Source organism: Mobula hypostoma, chromosome 6 (assembly GCF_963921235.1).
Source record: "Mobula hypostoma chromosome 6, sMobHyp1.1, whole genome shotgun sequence".
In the NCBI taxonomy this organism is placed as follows: Eukaryota; Metazoa; Chordata; class Chondrichthyes; order Myliobatiformes; family Myliobatidae; genus Mobula; species Mobula hypostoma.
In genome coordinates, this window is record NC_086102.1 from 93486227 (window position 1) to 93512882 (window position 26656).

The 26656-nt window shown below is 43.7% G+C and overlaps 1 protein-coding gene across 9 annotated transcripts in view; it reads left to right on the forward strand.

The window, feature by feature from the left end:
• mcf2la (mcf.2 cell line derived transforming sequence-like a) overlaps positions 1 to 26656 on the forward strand; it is a 307378-nt gene that overhangs the window by 149806 nt on the left and 130916 nt on the right. For all 9 annotated transcript variants that reach the window (XM_063051229.1, XM_063051230.1, XM_063051232.1 and 6 more), the window contains one exon: positions 9217 to 9336. In XM_063051229.1, the coding sequence (XP_062907299.1) occupies positions 9217 to 9336 (120 nt within the window). The remainder of the gene's footprint in view (positions 1 to 9216; positions 9337 to 26656) is intronic.

Sequence of the window (26656 nt, forward strand, 5' to 3'; positions counted from 1 at the left end):
ACAATTACACAGAAGACACAACAGTGGCTATATTTCATTCGGAGCTGAAGGAGAATTGGTATCTCACCAAGGTCACTCCCTAATTTCTACAGATATATCATGGAGAGCATTCTAACAGGTTGCATCACTGTCTGGTATGGAGGGGCCACGGCACAGGATCGAAAAATGCTGCAGAAAGTTGTAAACTCAGCCAGCTCCATCATGGACATTATCCTCCCCAGCATCAAGAACATCTCCAAAAGGCAGTGCCTCAGAAAGGTGGCATCCATCATTAAGGACCCCCATCATCTAGGACATGTCCTCTCATTGCTACCATCAGGCAAGAGTACAGGAGCCTGAGGACACACACTCAACGTATCACAAACAGCTTCTTCCCCTCTGACGTCAGATCGCTGAATGGACAATGAACTCGTGAACACTTCCTCAGTATATTTTTCCCTCAGTTTTTGCACTACTTATTTAATTATTGTTTTAATATACTTGTAATTTATATTTTTATTACTAAGTGCTCTGCCACAAAACAACAAATATTACAATATATGCTGGTGATACTAAACCTGATTCTGATTTGAGTGGCTTGCTGATCAGTAGGATGTCTATGATAATGAGTTTTGTCGCTGGCGGTCAGGTCAGACATTTTGCTTTGGAAACCTATAGTACTTGTCAAAGCTGATTTCAAGAATGAAAGTTCCAAAAACATTTGGTCAATGCAGGGTTCCACTCTTTACTCTCTGACAGGAAATGTAGCTTAGAGATCAGGCACACCTCAACATATCTGCTCCCTAGTGGGACAGCAGTCACTGATTTTATTTAATACTGTAATGCACAGTCACATTCTAGGTCTTTTTATTGCCATTGTATGTCAAAACATAAATCCTTCAATGAAGGGTTTCCAGAGCTGGAAATCATTTCACCTAATTTGATGTTTCTGTGCTCAATGTGATCTACTTAATGTAAATGTGCTTTGCACAAGTTTGGACATTGTTATAGATGCCTTCCCTCCCCCATATGTATGACATGGAAGCCTCCGTGTCCTAGCTCCTACCTTGTTGGGAAGAGGGTTCAGTGCAGTGAACCACATACTCACAAAAACAAAAACCGCTTGGACATTGCTATGTGTAGGGAATTAAGGCTTTTGCTGTCACAACTTGAACCAGATATTTCAACTCTTGCTAAAAACCATCAAGATCAAGGATCACATTGATATCAAAGCTGCTGTACAGTGGACAGGTACTGTGTAAGCTAGATTTAAAGACAAATGAAAATTTAAAGCACAACCATTTTTCTCATGTTAGTATATGGTAGACATGCTTTTTACACTATGGGGACGCTGGAAAGTATATTGTACCTAAGGGGAGGATGTTGGCAAGTACGAAGGTGTTTTGGTGGTGGGGGGGAGGATATTGGCAAGTATGTTTTGGTGGGGGGGAGGACATTGGCAAGAATGAAGGTGTTTTGGTGGGGGGGAGGATGTTGGGAAGTATGACGGTGCTTTGGTGGGGGTGTGGAGTGCTGGCAAGTACAAAATTGCTTTAGGGGGTGTTAGGCTAAAAAAGGTTGGGAAACACTGATCTAGGATGTACTGTGATATAAAATTGTGTATCTTACATCTTTTGATCTTGAAGGAAAATATCTATTTCAGGACTTTGGTATTATGCCTGCCCATTGGAGTCAAACGACCATAACTAGAGCCTTGCTTTGGGTCCAGGAGAGGATGTTGACATTGATGCACTGATCCTGCCCTGGATTTGGACGGTTTTGAGGAGAACACATTGCTGGTATCTTTCTAAAGCTTTGAAGAGCATCCAGGAGAAAGTCCAGGTCTCAGAAGTTTGCAGGAAGTAGAGAACCTTTGTTTTATGTAAGGCCCATTCTCATGTACACTTCAGTGGCAATGGTGGCAATGATTCAGAGCTTAGACTCTGAAAATGTACCAACACAAGCAGCTTGTTGGCCAGGATTGGAATGGTGTGGGTTATGGAGCAGAGGTGATGTTAGCTGAATTGATTCCTTTCAAACTTGTAGGTTAGTCTCACTCCAGTAGAAATCTTGCTGATGATGAAGTGTGGCATTGTGGTAAGAATGGTTGAATAAATTGTTGGCTCTATGATGCTGGTCTGTTGTGGTTCTATTGGATAAATTTGCAGATCTCATACTTCGATGAAAGATACATTTCTGAGGCAGCCAAATTTGATAAAGAAGCACAAAAGATCTTCTTGACTTATGGCTTTTGAGAGTTTATAAATGCCCATGTGCACTGGTTGATGCTGCTCTCTGGAGTCTCTTGGAGTTGCCATGGGGTGGAGGTCATACCTATTGCACCCTCAGAGAGGTAAATCTGTCTGGTCACCAGGAGGAGCTGATTGAGGAAATCCTCTAGCAATGTAACTCTGTACATTTTGCTCAATGAGTCGATTGATGTCAGTCTTGATATTTTCACCCGAACTTCAACATCCACAGTCTTCTGAAGAGAAAATCCCACACTTCCATTTTGTGAAGAAAGCTTCTGTCTGGTCTAAATCCAGAACAGCTGGGTGTGAGTGATCTGGGACCAGTGGAGGAGTCAGTGTTTCCCATTTCCTGGCACCAGGATCTTGGTGGAGAAATGGACTATCTTTTCTGCCTTAGCTTCATACCTCTAAGGTCTCATGCTCTTCACCTCTCATTGTCTAAAATCCTCCATGACCTGGGTCAACATGTTGACATTGTGTGGAGGCTTGCATGCTTCAAGGACTCCAGCAGGCGATACCAACTCAGGGCCACCCATGTTGGAATAGTTGTGGACAAAATGCCAGAAGAAGATTGATCCATCCCCAGCTCCTGAACGGAGAGACTTGTGTTTGCCCCTTCTGGGCCACATCTCATCATGAATCAAGCCAACTTTTCAATATATGTTGGCTCAGTCACCACTCAGAATAACAAGGCCCACATTCAGGGTGTCCAGAGTCTGCCGTATTTGAGAAGTACAGTAGACTCAATGAGCTCCGAGACGTATTTGCCATGGTCCATTGATGTGGCCACGAGCTGATGGAGTGGGAGTGGCTTGACAAAAACCAATAAGAAGTGTGAAGAGAAAAACACCTGCCATATGAAACAACTGTCTAAAATTGTGGGGTTGGGGAGAGACTGATAAGAGTCAGAATCCAAGTAAATGTTCATAAACTTCGAAGAATAAGCAGAAGTGATCCAACCTGCTGAATATGTTAACAGGATGCTTTGCAGATGCAAGCTATTTTTGACTGAATCTAACGGTGGAGGCTGCCATGAAGAGAATCTGCCCTTAGATCAATCTTGTCCACCCACCACGTCCTACGAACCGATCCACACTCTGATGACCTGTCCCATCTCTTGTGTCCTTGATTTCCCTTTCCCTCACCCCTGACCTTCTTCCCTTCAGCCCAGATCTTTCCTGGACCTGTGGTCTCTCTCTGTTCCCTGATGCAGAGGGCAGTCGCCTCAGTGAGTTATCTGAGCCTCGTGAACAATGATACGTTTGTAGCAATGGGACTTAAAAGAAATATTCCTTGGCTCACTGCATTGCCAATTGCTATGGCCAATTTCTAGTCCAGGTGACTGTTCAGTTGTCTCATTGCTCGTTGTAGGGTTTTATATTATGTAATCAGTGAATGCACTGTCTTTTTCCTAAGGTTAGGGAATGAAACACTGGAGCATATGGCTTTAGGATGAGAAGAGAAAGATTGAATAAGAACTCAAGTGGCAGCTTTTTTTTAAAGACAGCAGCTGGTGCATATTTGGAAGGAGCAACCAGAGGAAGTGTTTGAGACAGTTACAATTATCTCCTAAAAGAGAATTGGATAGATTTACTGTATATGGATAGGAAAGAGAAGGAAATGGGCAAAATATGAGCAAATGGGACTAGCTTGGATAGGCATCTTAGTTGGCATAGGGCAGGGGCCAAAGGGCTTGTTTCCATGCTGTATGACTCTATGACACCAAATTCCTTGCGTCACCAACTCTTCCCAAAACTTTTATTGGTTATGCACTTTTAGGGGACATGAATGTTTGAAGGGTGAAGTAGTTGATAACAATTTGTTTGTTCTGTGCACTCAGAAACCCAAAAGCACTGTAACCTGTGATCACAAATTAGTCTCTGATTCAAACCTCTTATCAACCAATAGACTAGGCTAACGTGGCAGCATTATATACTGAGTGGGTGAGGCCTTTGTCAGTCAAGGTCAACTATGGATGTTGCATCCGAGCTGCCTAGATATGCAAGCTTGGGCAGTACGATATGGAGAGCAAGCTGTTGCCCATGTCGCAAGCTCCCCCTCTCCACGCAACTGATGAACCGAAAAGAATGGCAGAGACCGACACAGTTTGACATTAGCAGTGTCACGGAAGTTGCCAGTCAACATTGAACTCCATGTACATCTGCCTTAGAAGCTACAGCTCTAGTTTTTTTTCCTTGGGGTTTACTCCTGAAGCCTTCCCCATGAGTGGGTATAGCCATAAGGCAGCGGAGGTTTGAGATCAACTTTCCTTCTCCTCGATGAGCTGCCAACCATGACTGCTGAGCCACATCTTCCCAAAGCAACTGGTTTTAAGGCAGCAGTAACCAGCTTTTGGCCCTTCTCCTGTCAGTAGAAACACTTCTGCTGACCTTAGTAGCTAAGCCAGATGTGAAGGCCGAGAACTAGACTTGGTTGTCAGAGGCTAATTGAGGTGCACGTCATTGGGAGCACTTAATAGGTAATGATAGCTTGTCCCTCATTACCAACCCTGGCTATTACAACCTTAAAGAACCATTAAGTACTATGGCCTAGGAAATCTTTGGAGATATTAGAGATTGGTAGATTTACTGAATAAGATAGCTGATGATTATTTTGTGCACACTTACCTCTGTGTTTACTCTGGAGTTGAGGTCCCGCAGGTGGTTGACTGCTGTACCCAGCACCGGCATGGCAACTCCTGCGATGCTGCTGGCACCAACCCCTACTGACTTTCGTCGTTCCTTTGGACCTATCATCAGCATGGGGGCGTCCTACTGCATAGGCAACAGACGGATCGCCATATCAACTCTGCCCTGGCTTGCGCCTTGGAGAGACCACTCCAGCTTCGCTTTATAGTGTCGGACAAACATGGGAAGCAGCAGTTACCGGTTATAAGTCATAATGCTTCATTGGCGTAGAGCATGGCGCCGGGGGTTGCTTCCAACGGTGAGAGAGACCATCGTGTTTCACTGGACAGCTACCGCCCACCTCAAGCTGGGCAGCCAATAAAGTGCTGTCACGTCACAGTCAGTCTTCCTCATTGGGTGCGTGGGGATAATGGATTATTCCACAAAGAGCTGACTGTAACTACTGCACCAGACAAGAAAGAAAACAAATCGAATAAGACAACACCCCTCAAGCTGGGATGTTGGAATGTCTGCACAATGATGACTGGACTTGACCAAAACCTCAAGGATATCGAAGATGCAGGAGAAATAGCGGTCATTAACAATGAGCTACTAAGGCTCAAGGTAGATATAGCTGCCCTACAAGAAACACGTTTGGTGGATTCAGGTACACTGAAGGAAAGGGATGACACATTTTTCTGGCAGGGAAAGAACCAAGACGAGCCCTGCGAACATGGAGTGGGTTTTGCCATTAGGAACTCCTTGTTGCAAATGGTGGAGCCACCAGAAAATGGATCAGAACGACTTATGACTCTCTGCCTACTCACCAGTCATGGCCCAGTTTGCCCCTACCTTGAACTCCACGGCTGAGGCAAAAGACATGTTCTACAACAAATTAGAAGCTGTTGTCAGGAATATTCCCAGTGATGAGCACTTGGTTCTTCTTGGTGACTTCAACGTCAGAATGGGAGCCAATAACGATTCCTGGCTGTCTTGTCTTGGCCACTTTAGAATTGGCAAAATAAATGATAATGGGCAACGTCTTCTACCACAGCCTGTGTGTAACTAACTCCTACTTTCAGACGAAGTCGCAGTACAGGTCTCATGGCAACATCAATGGTCTAAACACGGGCACCAACTAGACATGATCATCACCAGGCGCTCTTTCATCAACTCTGTACTAATCACCCGCTCATACCACAGTACAGACTGTGATACGGATCATGCTTTAGTATGCTGCAAGATCAGACTACGTCCGAAAAAAATCCACCACTCCGAACAAACTGGAAAACTTTGCATCAACACAACAGAGATGAAAGAGTCAGAAGAGGCTGACCAGTTTGCCAAGTCAGTACAGGGTGCTATGACTACCTCCTCACAAGGAGATACTGCAACAGAACAATGGTCATACCTTCGCGACACCATCCGCGAATCAGCACTCTCTATCTTTGGAAGGAAGAGCAGTGACTGGTTTGAGGCAAAGTCCAACATCATGACTCCTGTCATTGAAGCCAAGCGTGCAGCTCTCACAGAGTACAAGTGCTCACCATCCAACCAAACACTCCAGGCACTTCGAGCTGCTAGAAGCAAAGTGCAACAGACTGCAAGGCAGTGCGCAAATGAGTACTGGCTCCAGCTCAGTGAGGACATTCAGACAGCAGCTGTGACAGGTAACATCAGATCAATATATGACGGTATCAAGAAGGAGGGAAAATGTTGTTGTTAGCTCAGCCATTGATGCCATCGATTGTCTACCAGTCATTGAAGAACTCGACTCAAAACCAACCATTGAGGACCTCAGCAAGGCAATCGACAGTCTGGCCCTAGGGAAAGCTCCTGGCAATGATTGGATTCCTCCAGACCCGATCAAACACTGCAAGAGCTCACTCCTCCAACCTTTACACAAGGTCCTCTGTCAGTGCTGGAAGGAAGGAGCCGTACCACAAGATATGCGCGACTCCAAAATCATCACTTTGTACAAGAACATTGGGTGATAGGACTGACTGCAACAACTACAGGGGTATCTCCTTCCTGAGTATTGTCCGCAAAGTCTTTGCTCGTGTAACTCTAGCACATCTATAGACTCTGGCAGAACAGGTCTACCCTAAGTCCCAATGTGGTTTTCGCGCACGGAAGTCAACTGTCGACATGGTTTTCTCACTCCGTCAACTCCAGGAGAAGAGCAGGGAACAACAGAAACTCCTCTATGTTGCTTTCATCGAGTTGACCAAGGCTTTCAACCTTGTCAGCAGGGATGGGCTCTTTCAGATTCTCCTCAAGATCGGCTGTCCCTCGAAACTCCAAAGTATCATCAAGTTGTTCCATGACGACATGAGGACTACTGTTTAGTACGATGGCAGCTCATCAGAACCCTTTGCTATTCGTAGTGGAGTCAAACAAGGATGCGTGTTGGCCCCAACATATTCAGCATTTTCTTCTCTCTGCTATTGAAGCACGTGTTTGGGATAGCGACAGAAGGCATCTACATGCACACCAGGTCTGATGGGCGGCCGTTCAACCCTCCACACCTGAGAGCAAGAACAAAGGTGTGAAAGATCTTAATGCACTTTGCCGATGATGCTGCTATAACCTCGCACACCAAACAGCAACTACAAACACTCATGGACCACTTCTCTAAGGCATGCAAGGACTTCAGGCTTACCATCAGCCTAAAGAAAACACGTCCTTGCTCAGAACGTAGTGGAGACACCAGTCATTACCATCGACAATTACGATCTAGAAGTGGTCCACGAGTTCACATACTTGGGGGCGACCATTAGCGACATCTCTCCCTTGATGCTGAAATCAATAGGCGTAGTGGCAAAGCAGCATTGATCCTTACTGGACTCTCCTCATGGGTCTGGGAAAATCCGAAACTCGCTACAAAGACCAAGACTGCTGTGTACAATGCATGCATTATCAGCATCCTCCTGTATGGTAGCGAGACTTGGACCATCTACTCCAAGCAGGAGAGGAAACTCAATAGCTTTCACCTGCAAAGCCTTCGCTGCATCCTCGGCACCACCTGGAGAGATAAAGTTCCAAAATCTGAGGTCCTCTCCTGCGCTGGACTTCCCACAATGTTCATGCTTTTAAGACAACGCAGACACGCTGGCTGGGCCACGTCTGTTGTATGAAGGGTGATAGACTGCCAAAGGACATCCTCTATGGAGAACTAACAACAGGCAAGGGGAACATTGGTAGACCCCAACTTCGCTTCAAGGAGCTCTGCAAGCGCGACATGAAAGCCTTAAAAATCAGCACAGAGTGCTGGGAGGATACAGCAGATCACCGCAACAAATGACGAGGTACTCTTCAGCAACACCTACAGCAAGGCGAAAGAGTGATCCTGAGTCAGTGAGAGGAGCGGAGAGCTAAACGGAGAGCACAGCGGACAGCAGACAAAATTCCACAACGCCCTACACATGCAGCAACTGTGCCAGAGTCTGCCGTTCCAGGATCGGTCTCAATAGCCACAGTCGAGGCTGCTCGACAAACCAGTGACTACCAGGGACGCAGTACCCATGGTCGACCACGACCAACAGAGGCCACACGCACGTACACACACACACACACACACACACACACACACACACACCTCTGTGTGCACTATTGTGCACATGGAAAAAGTCAGCCATCCCAGCACATTGTTAAAACAAATAACCATCAGTTGTGGGCCTGACTGGAGTTTGGAGGGGAAAGGGGTGTCGGGGAAGCTTTGTGAGAGAGGTCGTGGGGAGTAGGACAGGAGGTGTACTGCTCTTCTTGTGCAGGAAGTACACAGATAGCACTGTCCTTTAAGAACTAAGCCAAAGCTTACAGACAATGACTTACGATGGTGTAAACAAAGGAAAGACAACACATGATTATGTAAGTGTGCTTCAGTCCGCCTGAAAAAAATCCAGCCAAAACAAAATGGCTGCTCCCCTCTTGTGCTCCAACTGAATTTCAAATTTAAAGGCGGCAGTACCATTAGAATTAAAGTCAGCAGTCTGAAATAAAAGTCTGAACGGGGGGTTGAGTTGTGTTGGGAAAAACTTTCCATTGTTGATATACGTCTTGCCTCTGGAAGCCTTCTTTCAATAGGGGCTACTATATCCTGCCATAAGTAATGTGGAAATCATGTTGTCAGCATGGGATAATCAGGAATGCTCAGTCAAATTTCCAAAGTGTTTCATTTGACTTGGAAGTTATCACAGTTGTTCTTCCCCTCCCCCCAGAATGAAATGAATTACAGCACTGGAAAAATAACCATCCAGTGAACCACAATTCATGGCCTTACAACAATTGCCTACATCACTCTTCAGAAGAGAATTTTTAGGGAATTAAGTTGACCACTCTTTTTTTTCTTATTCTAGGGAACATTTCCAGGAAACCTTCAATTAGTTCTCGTACTTCGGCCTTCAGGAATCTTTCAGAGAGCAATCTCTGATCTTAACCTGAGGTTCAGTCGAGATGATTTTAAGCTAAAGGTACCGGTAAGTGAGATGTCTCAAATCTGCTTTTCATATTTGGATTGTTATTTATAAATGTTGTATCTAATAAAACGAATGGATCCAAAATATTGGTTAGCATCCTATGAGGCAGGATCGGCCCACTGCTTGCCAAGGGCAGCACATTGGTACAACTAACAGAGCTGCTGCCTCATAGTTCTAGGCACCCAGGTTCAATGCTGATCTTGCATACTGTCTGAGTGGAGTTTGCATTTTCTCTATGTGGATTTTCCCAACATCCCAAAGACGTGGCTCAGCAACACCAACCCCAAAACTCTGATTTACTATTTCACAGATAGCTCGATTCCTATTATAAATAAATACATTGGGAAAAAAATATTGGGTAGGGGTTCGAATCCTACCACTGTCTGTAAGGAATTTGCACATCTTCCCAAGATTGTATGGGCCTCCTCCATGTGCTCCAGTTTCCTTTCACATTTCAAAGATGTACAGTGGACATGTTATGTTGGCACTGAAAGCATAGCAACACTCGCAAGCTGCCCAGCACAATCCTCGCTGATTTGACCTGATGCAAAAACAACACAGTTCACTATATGTTTCAATGTACATGTGACAAATAAAGCTAAGCTCTTTATCTCTCTTTATATCAGGGTGATTTTCTATTTTAACTAAATGGGGACTTGTTGGCATTGCAAGAAGATAAAGTTGGATCTTCAACTTTTCACTACATAAATTATTGATCTGGATGAGGGAACTGATGGCATTGTGGCCAGGCTTGCAGATGATACCAAAATACGTGGAAGGTTAAGTAATGTCATTGAGACAGGGAATTTGCAAAGGAATTTGGGCAAGTTGGGAGAGTGAGCAAAGAAATGGTAGATGGAATGCAGTGTATGGAAGTGTGGGGTTATGTGATTTGGCAGGAAAAGTAAAGGTGTAGACTATTTTCTAAATGGAAAGAGAATTCAGAAATCAGAGGTGTTACAAATTTCATGTCATCTAAGTCAATGATAATAATTCTAATTCTGATTCAAAGAGATTTGGGAGTCTTAGTTTAGGATTCCATCAAGGCTAACTTTCAGGTTAAGGTTGTAGTTAATGAAGGCAAATGCAAAGTTAGGATTCATTTCGAGAGGACTAGAATATATAATCAAGGATATACTGCTCAAGGTTTCGTCGTGGCTATCCCTCAAGGTCGAGGATGATGGTCTTCGTTCAGTTGATCTACTTATGGGCTCTCAAGTGGCTTATGAGTCCAACCTTGGCTTTGAAAGTTTTTCCGCATTCAAGACAGGTCAAGATCTGGATAAATGAAGATGTACCAGCAGACTTTAGAGACTCAGCAATCGTTACCATCTACAAAAGGAAAGGCGATCGATCCGAATGCGGAAACGATCGTGGAATTTCCCTGTTAGCAACAGCAGGAAAGACCCTCACCCATATCATGAACAACTGGCTCAAGCCTTTAGCCGAGAAGATCCTTCCGGAGACACAAGCCAGTTTTAGACCATCGCCTGGAGCAATTGACATGATCTCAAGGATTATAAGGAGTTGGAACACATTGGAATATTGTGAGCAGATTTGGGCACCTTATCTAAGGAAGGAGATGCAGGTCCTGGAGAGGGTCCAGAGGATGTTTGCAAAAATGACACAGGAATGAAAGACTTAATGTATGAGGAGTGTTTGATATCTATGGCCTGTACTTAATAGAATTCAGAAGGATGATTGGGGATTTCATACTACAGGATACTGAAAAGCCTTGATAGAGCGGAGAGGATGTTGCCGTTATTCAGAGTCGAGGATCCAAGGTCAGAGTCTCGGAATAAAGAATGACCTTTTAAAAATGATATGAGGGTTGTGAGACGGTAAATTTGTTGCCACAAAGGACTGTGGAAGTCAAGCCACTGGGTGTATTTAAGGCAGATATTGGTAGATTTTTGATTGGCAAGAAAGTTAAAGGTACAGTTAATTATGCTCCCATATCTGCATATTAAGAAAAAATTTAGCTGGACCTATTGGGTGTGAAATATTCTGACACATTCTCGTGGTTTTTGTCATTAATGATTGTTGCTACAGAATAAAGTGGTTACTGGATGATGTCCTGGGTGTTGGCATTTTAGACTTACCCAGGCAATGCACTGAAGTGAAATTCTATTTCACGTTTCCGCACAAAATCAGTAACAAACACCATGCCAAATTAACCACTTTGCTGCATTCAATCCTGTATCTTGAAATGTTGGACATTTCTGTGTCTGTGATTTCCATTTGCCAAACATCCATGATACATGGTAAAATTAGAGTTGAAATGGTGAGATGCTGTGCCATATAGAGGCACCAAGAAAAGATAAGTACAGACTGGGTGTGAAATGATGTAAATGAAAATTATTTTAGGCTTTTTTTGAATTCCTAGGACCAGATTTGGTATGTTGTCCAGCCAATCACGTGGAAGTTAAATAGTACTTTATATAGAGCTTGCATCAAAACTAAACTATTATAGAACAAATATAACTGGAAGCTTCAACCAAACTGCAGATAATAGTTGACAAAGTTGGGGGTAAAACTGTGGAAAATATTACCTCACCAATGTTTGCCACTCAAAATAGGAGCTGTGGTACTTTGGCTTCAATGTGGTAGACCAGTTACTGGCAAATACCCGTCATCTAATATTTCACCCCTCCCACTGCTGTGGACAAAGCCCTCCCAATATAACGTGAGTGAGGTTGCCTCAAAAGGCTGCAAAAAGCTAAAGTTTTGTTTTGCAATATCTGGAGGGAAAAACAGGCTTTTAAAACTGCCAAGATTTGATTTTCACTAAAGCACATAACACTAAACATAACCTTTTCCAAATGCTCTCCCAAAGTTAGCCAAAAAGTACTTCCAAGCTGCACATCTTTCTCATTATAAGAAAATAGAAGAAGTCAAACCTGGCTAATTGACACCTGGTAAGTATTCTCTCAATCAGCAGATGCTGGGACAGTGCTGTCAAATGGCACTGAGTCTTCATTAACTTGCTCACTGATGTCTAGTTTAGATTTTTCTAGGACCACTTGATTGCAAACATCATCACAGCCTTGAACCAAACGTGGGCAATGCTGAGGGTGATGTCCTTTGACATCAGGTAGTATTTGTCTGATTGTGATGTTAAAGAGCTCCAATAAAACTCAAGTCAATGGGCACACTTCAAAGGTTGCAGTCATGTTTTGTATGAAGGAAAAGGGGTGTGACTTTTGAAGGACAACCCACCCAGTCCTAGAGAATCACTGGAGGAACAAAACAGAAAATGTTAGGACAGTGTGATAGTGTAGCAGTTAGCATAGTGTTGTTGCAGAGGCAGTGAACCCGGATTCAATTCCACCGTCGTCTGTAAGGAGTTTCTACATTTCCCCTGTGTCCATGTGGGTGTGCTCTGGGTGCTCCAGTTTCCTCCCACATTCCACATTATATGGGTTTGCAAGTTAATAAATCACATCGGTGTAATTGGACAGCGCAGACTCATTGGTCCAGAAGGGCCTGTTACTGTGCTGTATCTCTAAAATAAAATAAAATTAAATATATTAAACTTCAGCAGGCCAGCCAGCACCTATGGCAAGAGAAAGAGATACTGTTTTAGATTGAAAACCCTTCATCAGCGCTAAAATGTTCATTCTTTTGCTCTCTCTGGATGCTTCCTGATTTGCTAAAAATTTCCGGCATTTTCTGCTTTTATTTCATACTTCAAGCTTCTGATGATTTTGATTTTCAATTCCCCTCACAGCAGTGTGCTTAGCCTAACGATTTCCCTCAGCTTTATCGGTGATGTGACTGTGCATATTGTCTTGTTTATTATTTATTGTAATACCTGCACTGTTTTGTGCACTTTATGCAGTCCTGGGTAGGTCTGTAGTCTAGTGTAGTTTTTGTGTTGTTTTACGTAGCTCAGTGCAGTTTTTGTGTTGTTCATGTAGCACCATGGTCCTGAAAAACGTTGTGTCGTTTTTACTGCATACTATACCAGCAGTTATGGTCGAAATGACAATAAAAAGTGACTTGACTTGACTTGATGTGAGGTAAATGGATATGTTTAGTGATGACTGCACAGTGTTCAGCTGCATTAGTGAAAGGAAGCACCCCAGGCCTGCATTTATCAAAAACTAGACGCAATGCAGTCTTGGCCTGATAACTGACGAGCAACATTGGTGCTACAATGTGTTTGGCAGTGACTATCTTAAATAAGAGAGGCTGACCACCATTCTTGTCATTCAATGCCTTACCATCACAAGCCTCCCAAAATTAATAACCTGTGTCTTACCTTTGACCAGAAATTCAAATGGACTAGCCACATAGATATTGTGACTACAAGATAAGTCAGAAGCTGGGTGTCCATTACTGAATAACTCACCTCCTGGCACTTCAAGGTCAGGATTGATGGAATACTCGTAACGTGCCTTGATGAGGCAACATCTCTCAGGAAACACAGCAGGATCCAGGACAAAGTCTGTCCTTTGATTGGTGTTCAATCTACCACCATAAACATTCATTCCATTCGTTACTGGTACATTGTAGCTGCAGTGTGTAGCAAATAAGAAATTCTGCATAGTTGCTCACCCTGGCTACTCTGGCAACCTCTCTTAAACCTGCAACAGTTGCCTTCAAGGAGGACCTGGAGGAGAACCTACTCTCTTTAGGTTCCCTCCACATCATGTATCATCCTGGTGAGAAACATATCACTATTCCTGCATCTGTGTTTAAGTCCTGGAACTTCCTGCCCAAGGATATTGTGGGATACCTTCACCAGAAGGACTGCAACAGTTCAAGAAGGTGGCTCTCTCCCATCTTTGAAGGTCAATAACTAGGGGTGGCCAATAAACGCTGGCTTTGCTGTGACATCCAGATCCCAGAAAATGAATAAACTAAAGAAAAATAATTCCCTCATTCCACTCCTTCCCTCTCTTCTCCTTGCTTGACCCAAACTGATGCTGCCTGGTCTAGGTCCATCTTGCAATCTCACTCATACTGCGGCCTCTCACCACTCAGAGGTCCAAGCCTATAGAAAGTTCCCGGTGGAAGCCGATCACTGAAATGGATGTTTACCGGCTGCCAGAGTCCAGCTTCACCAGTGAGTGGTCTGGCAATCACTGAGGGTCTCCAATCCACCAGACACTAATAAACTAATTCCAATTTCAACTTAACATAAAATAAACATGACTGTTGGCTGTCTTTATTCTTTTCCATGGATGCTGCCTGACCTTCTGAGTTCCTCCAGCATTTTGTGTGCGTTACTCTGGATTTACAGCATCTGTAGAATCTCTTGTGCTTATTATTGTTGGTTATATTAGTTTATCTTGGGTTTCATTAGTTATATAATGAGACTATTTAGTCAGAATTATTACTAAAAGTGTTTCTGCCCAACCATGATAGCACAGAGACATTTTTCTCTCAGCTCCCTTCCCTTATAAGCCTTTCCCCCAGATCTGCCCTCCATCCATTGTCCTATTTCTCTCCCATTCCCTCTTCCAAACTAGTTGGTTTGTGATAGCGAGCACCTACTACTTTCCTCACGTGACTGCTGGTAACTTCTCTTCATAGTTCTCATGCCAGCTGCCACTTAAGTTATTCTATGTATCTCCCCAAATACTGTTCTCCCTCTCAGAATCCCAATCAAATGGAAAAACTACATCATTTGCAATTTATATACTCTCTCCTGCCTTCCTTACTTTTCAAAGCTCTTAAACATATTGTTGCCACTGTATTTGAATGTGCATTGAATTTCTATTTAAACTACTCATGCAGGATCATCTCCCTCAAACGATCAAAACAAGGTTATAAATGGCATAGTCTGTAATCGTGACCATAGTGACTGTGTGCCAGCCTTCTGATGACAAAACACTCAAAGGAACTTTTCCTCTTCAAAATGCAGTTACACCACTAAGACCTCTTCCATTTATAAATTTCACTGCATCTTGATTCAAAATTTGAGAATCAAGTACTAGAGCACACAGGTTAAAGGTGAGGAGGGGGGAGTGTAACATGCAATTTTTTCACCCAGTGGGTGGTCAATATATGGAATGAGCTGCCAGAGAAAGTGGTTAAGCTAAGCACATTGATGACAGTTATAAGGTACTTGGACAGCTGTATGGACAGGAAAAGTTCAGAGGTTCAGAGGCATATGGCCAAATATGGGCAACTGCAACTAGCTTAGATCAGGGCACCTTGGTCAGCATGGGCCAGTTGGGCTGAAGGGACCATTTTCATGCTTGTGTGACTATGTTTGGCTCTGAGGAAGAAGATAATGGTTAACAGTCCTGCAGGTGCCCTTCTTTACGCATGTAATTGTGGTTGTTGTCTACATCCCTCCCTCTGCCAACCCGACGTCGGCATGTAACATCATTTACACCGTCATAGCCAGATTACAAACCCAGCATCCGAGTGCCCACATTACCATCTCAGGTGACTTCAACCAGGTTACCATGGCTAGAACACTGCCCAACTTCACGCAGTATGTGAGCTGTACAACCAGAGGGGAGAGGACTCTGGATTTGATGTACGCTAACGTTAGGGATGCATACAGCTCCTCTCCCCTCCCCCCACTGGGAAGGTCAGATCACAACCTGGTGCATCTAAAACCCTGCTACGTGCCTCTGGTGAAGAGTAAACCTGCAACCTCGAGGACAGTGAGGAAATGGTCGGAGGAGGCTTATGAGGCGCTCCAGGGTTGTTTTGAGGTGACAGACTGGCAGGCACTCTGTGAGCCACATGGGGAGGATATTGATGGGCTCACAGAATGCATCACTGATTACATTAATTTCTGTGTGGACTGCAATGTTCCGACAAGAACTGTCCTTTGTTATTCAAATAACAAGCCATGGGTGACAAAGGACATTAAGGACATCCTGAACGCTAAGAAGAGGGCGTTTAGAGATGGAAATAGGGAGGAGCTGAGGGCAATACAGAGGGACCTGAAAGCCAGGATCAGGGAGGCTTAAGACAGGTACAGGAGGAACCTTGAGTGGAAACTCCAGCAGAACAACATGAGAGCGGTCTGGAGGGGGATGAGGACCATCACTGGGTTCCAGCAAACTAGCAACAGAGGAGCTGAAGGCAGTGTGGACAGGGCCAATGAACTTAACCTGTTCTTTAACAGATTTGACACTGTGGCCCCTGCCCATCCCCCACATGAGCCATCTGTTGTCGGCCCCCAACCAACACATATTCCACTCTCCCCTCCTACCCCTCCTCACAGTCCCCCACCCTGCTCTCATGATTATACCCCTTCCCCACACAAAACCACCACCGTGGGCTTCACAGCTGAACAGGTGAGAAAACAGCTGAAATGTCTCCACCCAAGCAAGGCTGCAGGACCAGATGGTGTCAGTACTAGGGTGCTCAAAGCCTGTGCCCCTCAGCTATGTGGAGTACTTCGCCATGTATTCAACATGAGCCTGAGGCTCTGGAGGGTTCCTGTACTGTGGAAGACGTCCTGCCTCGCCCCTGTGCCGAAGACGCCGCGCCCCAGCGGCCTCAATGACTACAGACCGGTGGCATTGACCTCACACATCATGAAGACCCTGGAGAGACTTGTTCTGGAGCTGCTCCAGCCTATGGTCAGGCCATACTTAGATCCCCTCCAGTTCGCTTACCAGCCCCGACCAGGAGTTGAGGATGCCATCGTCTACCTGCTGAACCGTGTCTACGCCCACCTGGACAAGTCAGCGAGCACTGTGAGGGTCACGTTTTTTGACTTCTCCAGTGCGTTCAACACCATCCGCCCTGCTCTGCTGGGGGAGAAGCTGACAGCGATGCAGGTGGATGCTTCCCTGGTATCATGGATTCCTGATTACCTGACTGGCAGACCACAGTATGTGTGCTTGCAACACTGTGTGTCCGACAGAGTGATCAGCAGCACTGGGGTTCCACAGGGGACTGTCTTGTCTCCCTTTCTCTTCACCATTTACACATCGGACTTCAACTACTGCACAGAGTCTTGTCATCTTCAGAAGTTTTCGGATGACTCTGCCATAGTTGGATGCATCAGCAAGGGAGATCAGGCTGATCTCCCTTGCTGAACAGGGCTACGGTAGGAAACTTTGTCACATGGTGTGAGCAGAATTATCTGCAGCTTAATGTGAAAAAGACTAAGGAGCTGATGGTAGACCTGAGGAGAGCTAAGGTACTGGTGACACCTGTTTCCATCCAGGGGTCAGTGTGGACATGGTGGAGGATTACAAATACCTGGGGATACGAATTGACAATAAACTGGACTGGTCAAAGAACACTGAGGCTGTCTACAAGAAGGGTCAGAGCCGTCTCTATTTCCTGAGGAGACTGAGGTCCTTTAACATCTGCTGGACGATGCTGAGGATGTTCTACGAGTCCGTGGTGGCCAGTGCTATCATGTTTGCTGTTGTATGCTGGGGTAGCAGACACCAACAGAATCAACAAACTCATTCGTAAGGCCAGTGATGTTGTGGGGATGGAACTGGACTCTCTGACGGTGGTGTCTGAAAAGAGGATGCTGTCCAAGTTGCATGCCTTCTTGGACAATGTCTCCCATCCACTACATAATGTACTGGGTGGGCAAGGAGTACATTCAGCCAGAGACTCATTCCACCGAGATGCAACACAGAGCGTCATAGGAAGTCATTCCTGCCTGTGGCCATCAAACTTTACAGCTCCTCCCTTGGAAGGTCAGACACCCTGAGCCAATAGGCTGGTCCTGGATTTATTTCATAATTTACTGGCATAATTTACATATTACTATTTAACTATTTATGGTTCTATTACTATTTATTATTTATGGTGCAACTGTAACGAAAAACCAATTTCCCCCGGGATCAATAAAGTATGACTATGACTGTGACTATGACTACTAATAATAAAGAAATACTGCATTGTTGGAGATGCTGTCCTTTAGACAAAACAGTGAAATGAGCCTCAGTTTCAACTTAAAGGAACCCATGGACTTATTGGGAGAAGAGCAAGTTCACCCCAGCACTGGCCAACATAAATCTTTTATTTAACATAACAGATGATTTATCCTTTGTCACTCTGTTATTTGTGAGGACCTAAGATAGATAGCTGTTGTAATCCTTACATTAGCACAATGCCTATTTTCAGAAGAATTTGTGATTATATTGAATTGAATTGACTTTATTTCTTACATCCTTCCCATGTATGAGGAGTAAATCTCTTTACGTTACATTTCCATCTAAATGTGCAATGTGCAATCATAGTAATTTATAATAAATAGAACAGTCAACGTAACACAGAAATACACTCAAATCAGCATGAATTAATCAGTCTGATGGCCTGGTGGAAGAAGCTGTCCCAGAGCCTGTTAGTCCTGGCTTTAATGCTACGGTACCGTTTCCCGGACGGTAGCAGCTGGAATAGATTGTGGTTGGGGTGACTCGGGTCCCCAATGATCCTTCGGGCCTTTTTTTTTTACATCTGAATCATGGGAAGTTTACAACTACAGATGTGCTGGGCTGTCCGCACCACTCTCTGCAGAAAGACTTTACATCATCCCTTCACTGGGTGGTGGAATGAAAGGATATGCCTGAAATACCTGGTGATTAAATGCTGACTATTTTATCTTCTGTGGGAGTGCTCCATCATCATCCTAACTGCTCTCAATATCTCATCTCAGGCAGACATCAAGTTAGCACTTGAGGAAGTAAGGGCTATAATCAGCAAGAATAAAGCAGCATATCCTGAGGACTGAAACTTTGTGGTGGGAGACTTTAATCAGGCTAGCTTGAAGGAGTGTCTACCTATCAACACATCACCAGCAATACTAGAGGACTTGGCACACCCAGCCACTGCTATACTGCATACAGACAAAGACTGAAGAGTCTGGCACCAGTGAAGAGCTAGACAGCAGAGGTGGAGGAGTGATTTTGGGATTGTTTTGAGTTGGTGGACTGGACTACTTATAAGCATTTATCAGCAGAGCGAACTGAACATGCCATAGCTGTCACTGACTTCATGAGAACAAACGTGGATGAGTGTGTACCTACAGAAAAGTTTCAAGAGTTCCTTTAATTGAAGCACTGGATAAATGAAGTACTGGATAAACAGAAGATTTGTAATCTGCTAAGAGCTAGATCTGTGGTGTTTCGAGCTGGTAACCCAGAGTCATATGAGGAATCCAGGTATGACCTCCAGAAGGCTATTGCAAGTACAAAGAGGTTATTTTGGACTAAACTGGAATCACTGATGAACACTCAACAGCTTTAGCAGGGCTTGCACAATATAACTTGCTACAAGACGAGATCAGCTAGATTAAGTAGCAGTGACCCATTACTCCTGGAGGAGATCAATGCTTTTTACCATGCTTTGATGGGGAGAACTATGAAACACCTAAATAAGCCTAACCCCACCCCCTCCCCAATCCATCTCTGGATGACCCTGTAATTTCAGTCTCTAAGGCCAACACTCGGGCATCCTTCAAAAGTGCAAATCTACAAAAGACATCTGTTCCAGATGGTGTAACTCCAAGTACTAAAAATCTGACCAGTTTATACTGGTACCCAATGATCCACCTCAATGACTACTACCCGGGATTATTTACTTCAATTAAAATGAAGTGCTTCAAGGCATCGGTTAGAGTGTGGAGCATCTCATGCCTGAGGGATAACATGGATCCACTCCAATTTGCCTACCACTATAATAGGCCAATAGCAGATGCGGTTTTTTCTGGATCTTCACTCTGCTCTGGATGATCTGGACAAGAGGAACTCATGGAAATGCTGCTGTTTATAAACTACAGTTTGGTATTAAACACAATCATCACATTCACATTCACCATTAAGCTTCAAGACCTGGGCTGCTGTACCTCACTCTGCAACTGGATCTTCATCAGCTGACCTCAGTCAGTGAGGGCTTGTATATTTACTAATTATCAACACAGGAGCACCTCAAGGCTGTGTACTTACTCCCCTTCTCTATTCTCTATGACTGTGTTGCTAAGCACAGCTCTAATGACATCTTCAAATTTGCCAACGACACTCCTGTTATTGAGCAAAATATAGGTGGTAACAAGTTGGCTTACCAAAGAAAAATAGGACACCCATTTGAACGGTTCACAACAAAAATCTCTTGCTCAACATCAGTAAAACTAAAGAACTGAAACTAAACTAAAAGAAGGAAGGAGGGCAATTTATGCCAGTCTGTATGGGGGATCTGCAGTGGAGAGAGTCAGCAGCTTTAAATTCCTGGGTGTTAACGTATCAGGTGACCTGTTCTGGGCTCAGTACACAGATGCAATTCTCAGGAAAGCACCTCTGCTTACTTAGGAGGTTAAGGTGTTTCAGCTTGTCACTGAACAAACTTCTACAGATGTACTGCTGAAAGAATCCCACATCATGGTCTGGTACAGCCAGCAAAGCGAATGTGAAGAGACTGCAGAGAGTAGTGGACTCTGCCCAATACATCACAGACACAACTCTCTCCACCATTAGCAGCACCTACTGGAGGCATTTCCTCAAGAAGCCAACATCCATTATCAAAGGCCAGCCAAGAGATACAGAAGCCTGAAGCCCAACAGCATAAGGCTCCAGAACGGCTATTTCCCTTCAACTATTCAGTTCTTGATCTAGCCATCTAAACCCTAATCACTACCGTTTAGCAACACTATGACAACTTCAATCACTTTGCACTAAAATGGACTTCTATTTTTTGGTTCTAATTGTGTTCTTTCTTTCTTGTAAAAAATTATATATAATTCATATTTAATTTATGTTTTTCTTTGAATGCTGATTAACTGGAGCGATGTGCCTATGGCTCTGTCGCAGGTTTTTCTCTGCACCTATGCATATATAAACTTGTGCATAAGATAATAGACTCAACTTCGATTTTGCCTCGGATTGACTTCTTCCTATTCACTCCAGATACACCACAGAAAATGATCAAAAATTGTTTGTAGTAAAGATAAATCTGTAACATTGAGCCATTCCTGTTCCTTGAATATCCTGAGTACTGTTTCCTGATGGAATAAACCTTTGCTTGTTTCCGCACCATGATATTTCTAGAAAGCAGATCACCATCAAACAGAATTGCACAGTTACATTTTTACTTAAAGTATATACAAAAATATCTCTAGTCTTGAAGAATCAAAAGGAATTTATAGTGACCCTTAGGATGGATTGCTGTTCATTCAGGATAAACCACAGGAAGAGATCAACAATTGTTTTATAAGACATGGGAGCAGAAGTAGGCCATTCAGCTGATTGAGTCTGCTCTGAGACTTGATCACAGCTGTAAGAATTGTTCTTTGCCTTCATAAAACCTGTAACATTAAGTGATGTCACTAGCTTGCCATATACTGAGTACTGTTCCCATTACAATAAATCTGTAGTTGTTTCAGTGATCATTCCATCAAAATATTATCAGTGGAAGTGAATACTCTTGTAGGATAACACAATCAAATACCATTAATAGAAAGTTTCATGGTTATGGTATACAGGTTTCCCCCCGCCATCCAAAGGTACAGCGTTCCTATGAAACAGTTCGTAAGCCGGAATGTCGTAAAGCAAAGAAGCAATTACCATTTATTTATATGGGAAAAATTTGTGAGAGTTCGCAGACCCAAAAATAACCTACCAAATCATGCCAAATAACACATAAAACCTAAAATAACAGTAACATATAGTAAAAGCAGAATGATATGATAAATACACAGCCTATATAAAGTAGAAATACTTCTCTACAATCATTGCTGCACTGTCGTCCGTAGCAAAAATCTCATGCAAGTGCTCTTGGCAGAAACACAGCGCAAGTGCTCTCGAGAGAAACACTTTCTCCAGTAACGTTTAAGCTATGAAGCTGCCAAATCATACCAAATAACACATAAAAATACACAGCTTATATAAAGTAGAAATAATGTATGTACAGTGTAGTATCACTTACTGGAATCAGGAAGACAGTGCCGAGCACACTGATGATGGTGTGTTAGACTGAGACGTCACAGGTTGGGCTGGTGCAGTGGTCCCCAACCTCTGGGCAGCGACTGATACTGATCCGCGAAGCGTGCAGCGGCCCAGTGGTAGCCGGGCCGCACCCAGCACATCTTTAAGAAAAAAGCCGAAATAAACAAGCTAATTAATTGCTGCCCGGCACGTAAATGTCAGCCCAGATCAGAGGCGACGCAATTGGCAATCGCCTCTGATCTGGGCCGACAACTACGTGCCGGGCGGCACCTAATTAATTAGCTTGTTTATTTCGGCTTTTATCTTAAAGATGTGCTGGGTGCGGCCCAGCTACCGCTGCATTCTCCGTGGCAATGTATCGGTCCGCGGCCCGGGGGTTGGGGTGGTGGTTTCCATCAGGGCAGGCATTTTCTGCCTCGATGTCGAAGATCAAGGTTCATCGTCTGTTGTGGCTGATGTGGAAGGCTTGAAAAACGACAGTTTGCTTGACTGCTTAGTCTCGTGCATTTTTCTATCATAACAGTTCTTTGTAAACACTCGAACCAGCTTGCAAATATGCCCTAAACCTACATACCCTTTCAAAATTAAAATCATACTTTTCTGCAATCATTGCAGCGAAAATCTCACGCAGTTGCTTCACGTTCAGTTCCTGGACGACTTAGCTTTCAGTCCGTTCGCTACTGCATTCGGTTTTGATTGTTATCCTTTCCTCTTCCAATTGCATCAGCTCTTCATCTATCAGTTCTTGGTCATGGGATGCCAAAACCTCTTCAATATCATCTTTGTCAACTTCCACAAGCCAAACTCACTTTGTCCTTACTTCGTTCACCACGATCGAAACGCTTAATTATGTCTAGTTTTACGCTAAGTGTAACACCCTTATGAGCTCTTTTAGGCTTTTTTGATACCTTAGAACTCATCTTGCTAACGGCTGCTCACAGGCACGTGTTTAAGCAATGCTGGCTAGAATGCAGTTCCGGGGGAGAGTGGCTGCTCGGAGCGCGCGCTGCCTTTTTTCATAACAGTGAAAACACCTTCTGTTAGCGAAAACAGGTAACTAATGTAGGTCTTTCGTAACAGCGAGATTTTGTAAAGCGCACGTTCAAAAAGCGGGGAAAGTACTCACCCCCGCACCAGGAAGATTTCATATTTTATTGTTTTACAACATTGAATCAACAGTGGATTTAATTTGGCTTTTATTGACACTGATCAACAGAAAGAGACTCTTTTATGTCAAAGTGAAAACAAATCTCTACAAAGTGATCTAAATTAATTACAAATATAAAACACAAAATAATTGATTCACCCCCTTTAATGTGGCACACAAATCATCACTGGTACAACCAACTGGTTTTAGAAGTCTTATGATTAGTTAAATGGAGATCTCCTTTGTGCAGTCAAGGTGTTTCATTTAATTGTAGTAAAAATACACATGGATCTGAAGTATCCTAGCAAAAACTACACCATGAAGACATAAGAACATTCCAAACAATAACACACGAAAAGGTTATTGAAAAGCACAAGTCAGGAGATGGATACAAGAAAATTTCCAAGTCACTGAATATCCCTTGGAGTACAGTTAATTCAATCATCAAGAAATGGAAAGAATATGGCACAGCTGTAAATCTGTCATTCTCAAAAACTAGTGATCATGCGAGAAGGTGTCTGGTGAGGGAAGCCACCAAGAGACCTATGACAACTCTGAAGGAGTTACAGCTTCTGTGGCTGAGATGGGAGAGACTGCGCATACAACTGTTGCCTGGGTGCTTCACCAATTGCAGCTTTATGGGAGAGCGGCAAAGAGGAAGCCACTGTTGGGGAAAAAAAACTCACATGAAATCTCGGCTAAAGTTTGCCTGAAGGCCGTTGGGAGACTCTGAAGTCAGTTTGAAGAAAGTTCTATGGTCTGATAAAATCAAAATGAAACCGACTTCCGGCGTCGAGTATGGAGTGAGTTGGTGCGTGTGAGTGTGGCTCCCGATTTTTATTGAAAATCTACCTGTTTATCTTTGCCGTATGCTCGAGATAACTGGATACTTACCATTGTGAACAACGTGGGACATAGCTGGACATTGAAATGGCAAGTAGAATGTACCTTCGAAGTAAAGCTGGGGAAAAAGATAGCGAAGCCTCGAGCTAGCAGACTGATGTTACAGTAATGGCGCCGTTTCACGCTGCTGGACCTGGACCTGCGCTACCTGATGACTGGGAGAGGCTTCGTTTAGTACTTATTACTGACATGATGCAAGCGGTGCATTCTGCCCTAAAAAGAGAACTTGAAGATGCTTTATCACCAGTGACTGCTACCATGGAACAAATTATGTCTGCTTACGAGACACACGACGAACGCATTCGTGGGGTTGAAGACGGCCTGAATGATTACAGTGACCAACTGGTGAGCGCCGAAGCCGCCATTGCAGCGTTGCAGAGCGAAAACGCATTTCTGAAGGGAAAGCTTGATGACCTCGAAAATCAGTCGCGGAGATCCAATTTGAGAGTAGTCGGCATTCCTGAAAATTTGAAAGGTTCGGACCCTGTTAAATTTATGACCCCGTTTTTTGACGAAGAGCTGGGGGCAGATTTTTTCCCAAGTCCTCTCGTACTTTCGCGTGCTCACCGAGTCGGATGTAAACCATCCGGTGTCTCTGGAGCCAAGCAAACGAGACCAAGAACGTTCCTGGTTTGCTTTCACTCCTTTCAAGATAAGCAACGCATCATCAACAGACGGAAGCAGGAGCTGTATTTCTGCGGACACCGCGTGTTTTTTTATGAAGATTTTAGTGCGGAGCTGGGGAGAAAACGAGCAGCTTTCAAGGAGGTGAAATCCCTGCTTTACGGGAAAGGGGTCAGGTTTGGCCTCTTGTACCCTGCCCAGCCCTGGGTCATGCATGAAGGTAAAAAGCATTATTTCCATACACCAGAGGCGGCCAAAGAGTTTTACCATTCACGCTGGGGAGAACAAGAACGAGAAGAGCAATGACTTTTTTTTAGGTTATTCGTGCAGCATTGAAGGGGCCTCATGCTGAGGCAAACTGTTAATTTTCACAATCCACTTCTTTGTTCATTTTTTCCAGTTTAATTTGTGGAACGCGATCGGGTCGAACTGCTATGCTGCCGAAACTGATTAACAAAAACTTTCAACCAGCAAAATGTAAATATTTGGGATTTATATCTCGGGTGTTGCCCAGTGTGTTTTTTTTTGTTTTTAATGCTTAGCTTGACCTGTGTTATCTTTAGCCTATATGTTATATTAAAGGTAGTATAAGTGATAGGATAAATGTTAAGGAGGGGAGCCACCCTAGATTAGATTGCAAGTTGGGTTGTATGGGGAACGCCTTGGAAGTTTTTTGTTGGGTACTGCCTGCGATCATCCTCAATTGGGGAGGTAGATCTAGGCTTCGGGGGTTAATTGGGTTTTTTTGTTTGTGTAAAGGGGTGGGGGGAGTGTTTTGGGGGATTACCATGGCAGTTTATTCTTTTGTGTGTTACGGATTGATCAGACTTTCTTTTTATTGTGCGTTATTGTGTGCAACTTATACCCTCGCACTGTTTTGGATTGTAGGCCCTGTGTGTCTTTTGATATGGTTAACGTGAGTGCAGCTGATGGAGGTCACCCTGTGAGGTTTATTTCTTGGAATGTAAAGGGGCTTAATGGTCCGGTTAAAAGAGCTAAAGTTTTCTCACATCTGAAACAATTAAAAGCTGATATACTATTTCTACAAGAGACACATTTAAGAGTGGAGGACCATAATAGACTTCGTAAAGCATGGATTAGTCAGGGTTTTCATTCCAGATTTAATAGTAGGTCCAGGGGGGTGGCAATATTAATCACCAAAAGAATGCAGTTCACACCATCTGATGTAATCAGTGACCCTAATGGTCGCTTTATTATAGTCTCTGGCTCTCTCTTTCAGATACCTGTTATTTTGGTAAATGTTTATGCTCCTAATTGGGACGATGTCCAATTTGCAAATAGGGTTTTGTCATTAATACCTAACCTGAATACACATAAGCTAATCTTTTCCGGAGATTTGAACTGTGCTATTGACCCACTGCTTGATAGGTCTTGCCCTAGGGGAACATTTTCTGGTATGGCAAAGGCCTTCTCGATGTTTATGCAACAAAATGGTTATATGGATCCTTGGAGATTTTTGAATCCATCAGTTAGGCAATTCTCTTTCTTCTCTCATGTTCACCACTCCTATTCCAGGCTAGACTATTTCTTTATAGATAATTCCTTGATACCTATGATTAGACAAATTGAATACACTGCTATAGTTATATCTGATCACTCGCCCGTGAAACTGGACCTATGTTTTCCTTTAAACGTTAGAGAACGGCCTCTGTGGAGACTTAACCCCCTTTTGCTTTCTAATGAGAAATTTTGTAGTTATATATCGGCTAACATTGACACATTCTTCGAGACTAACAAAACTGAG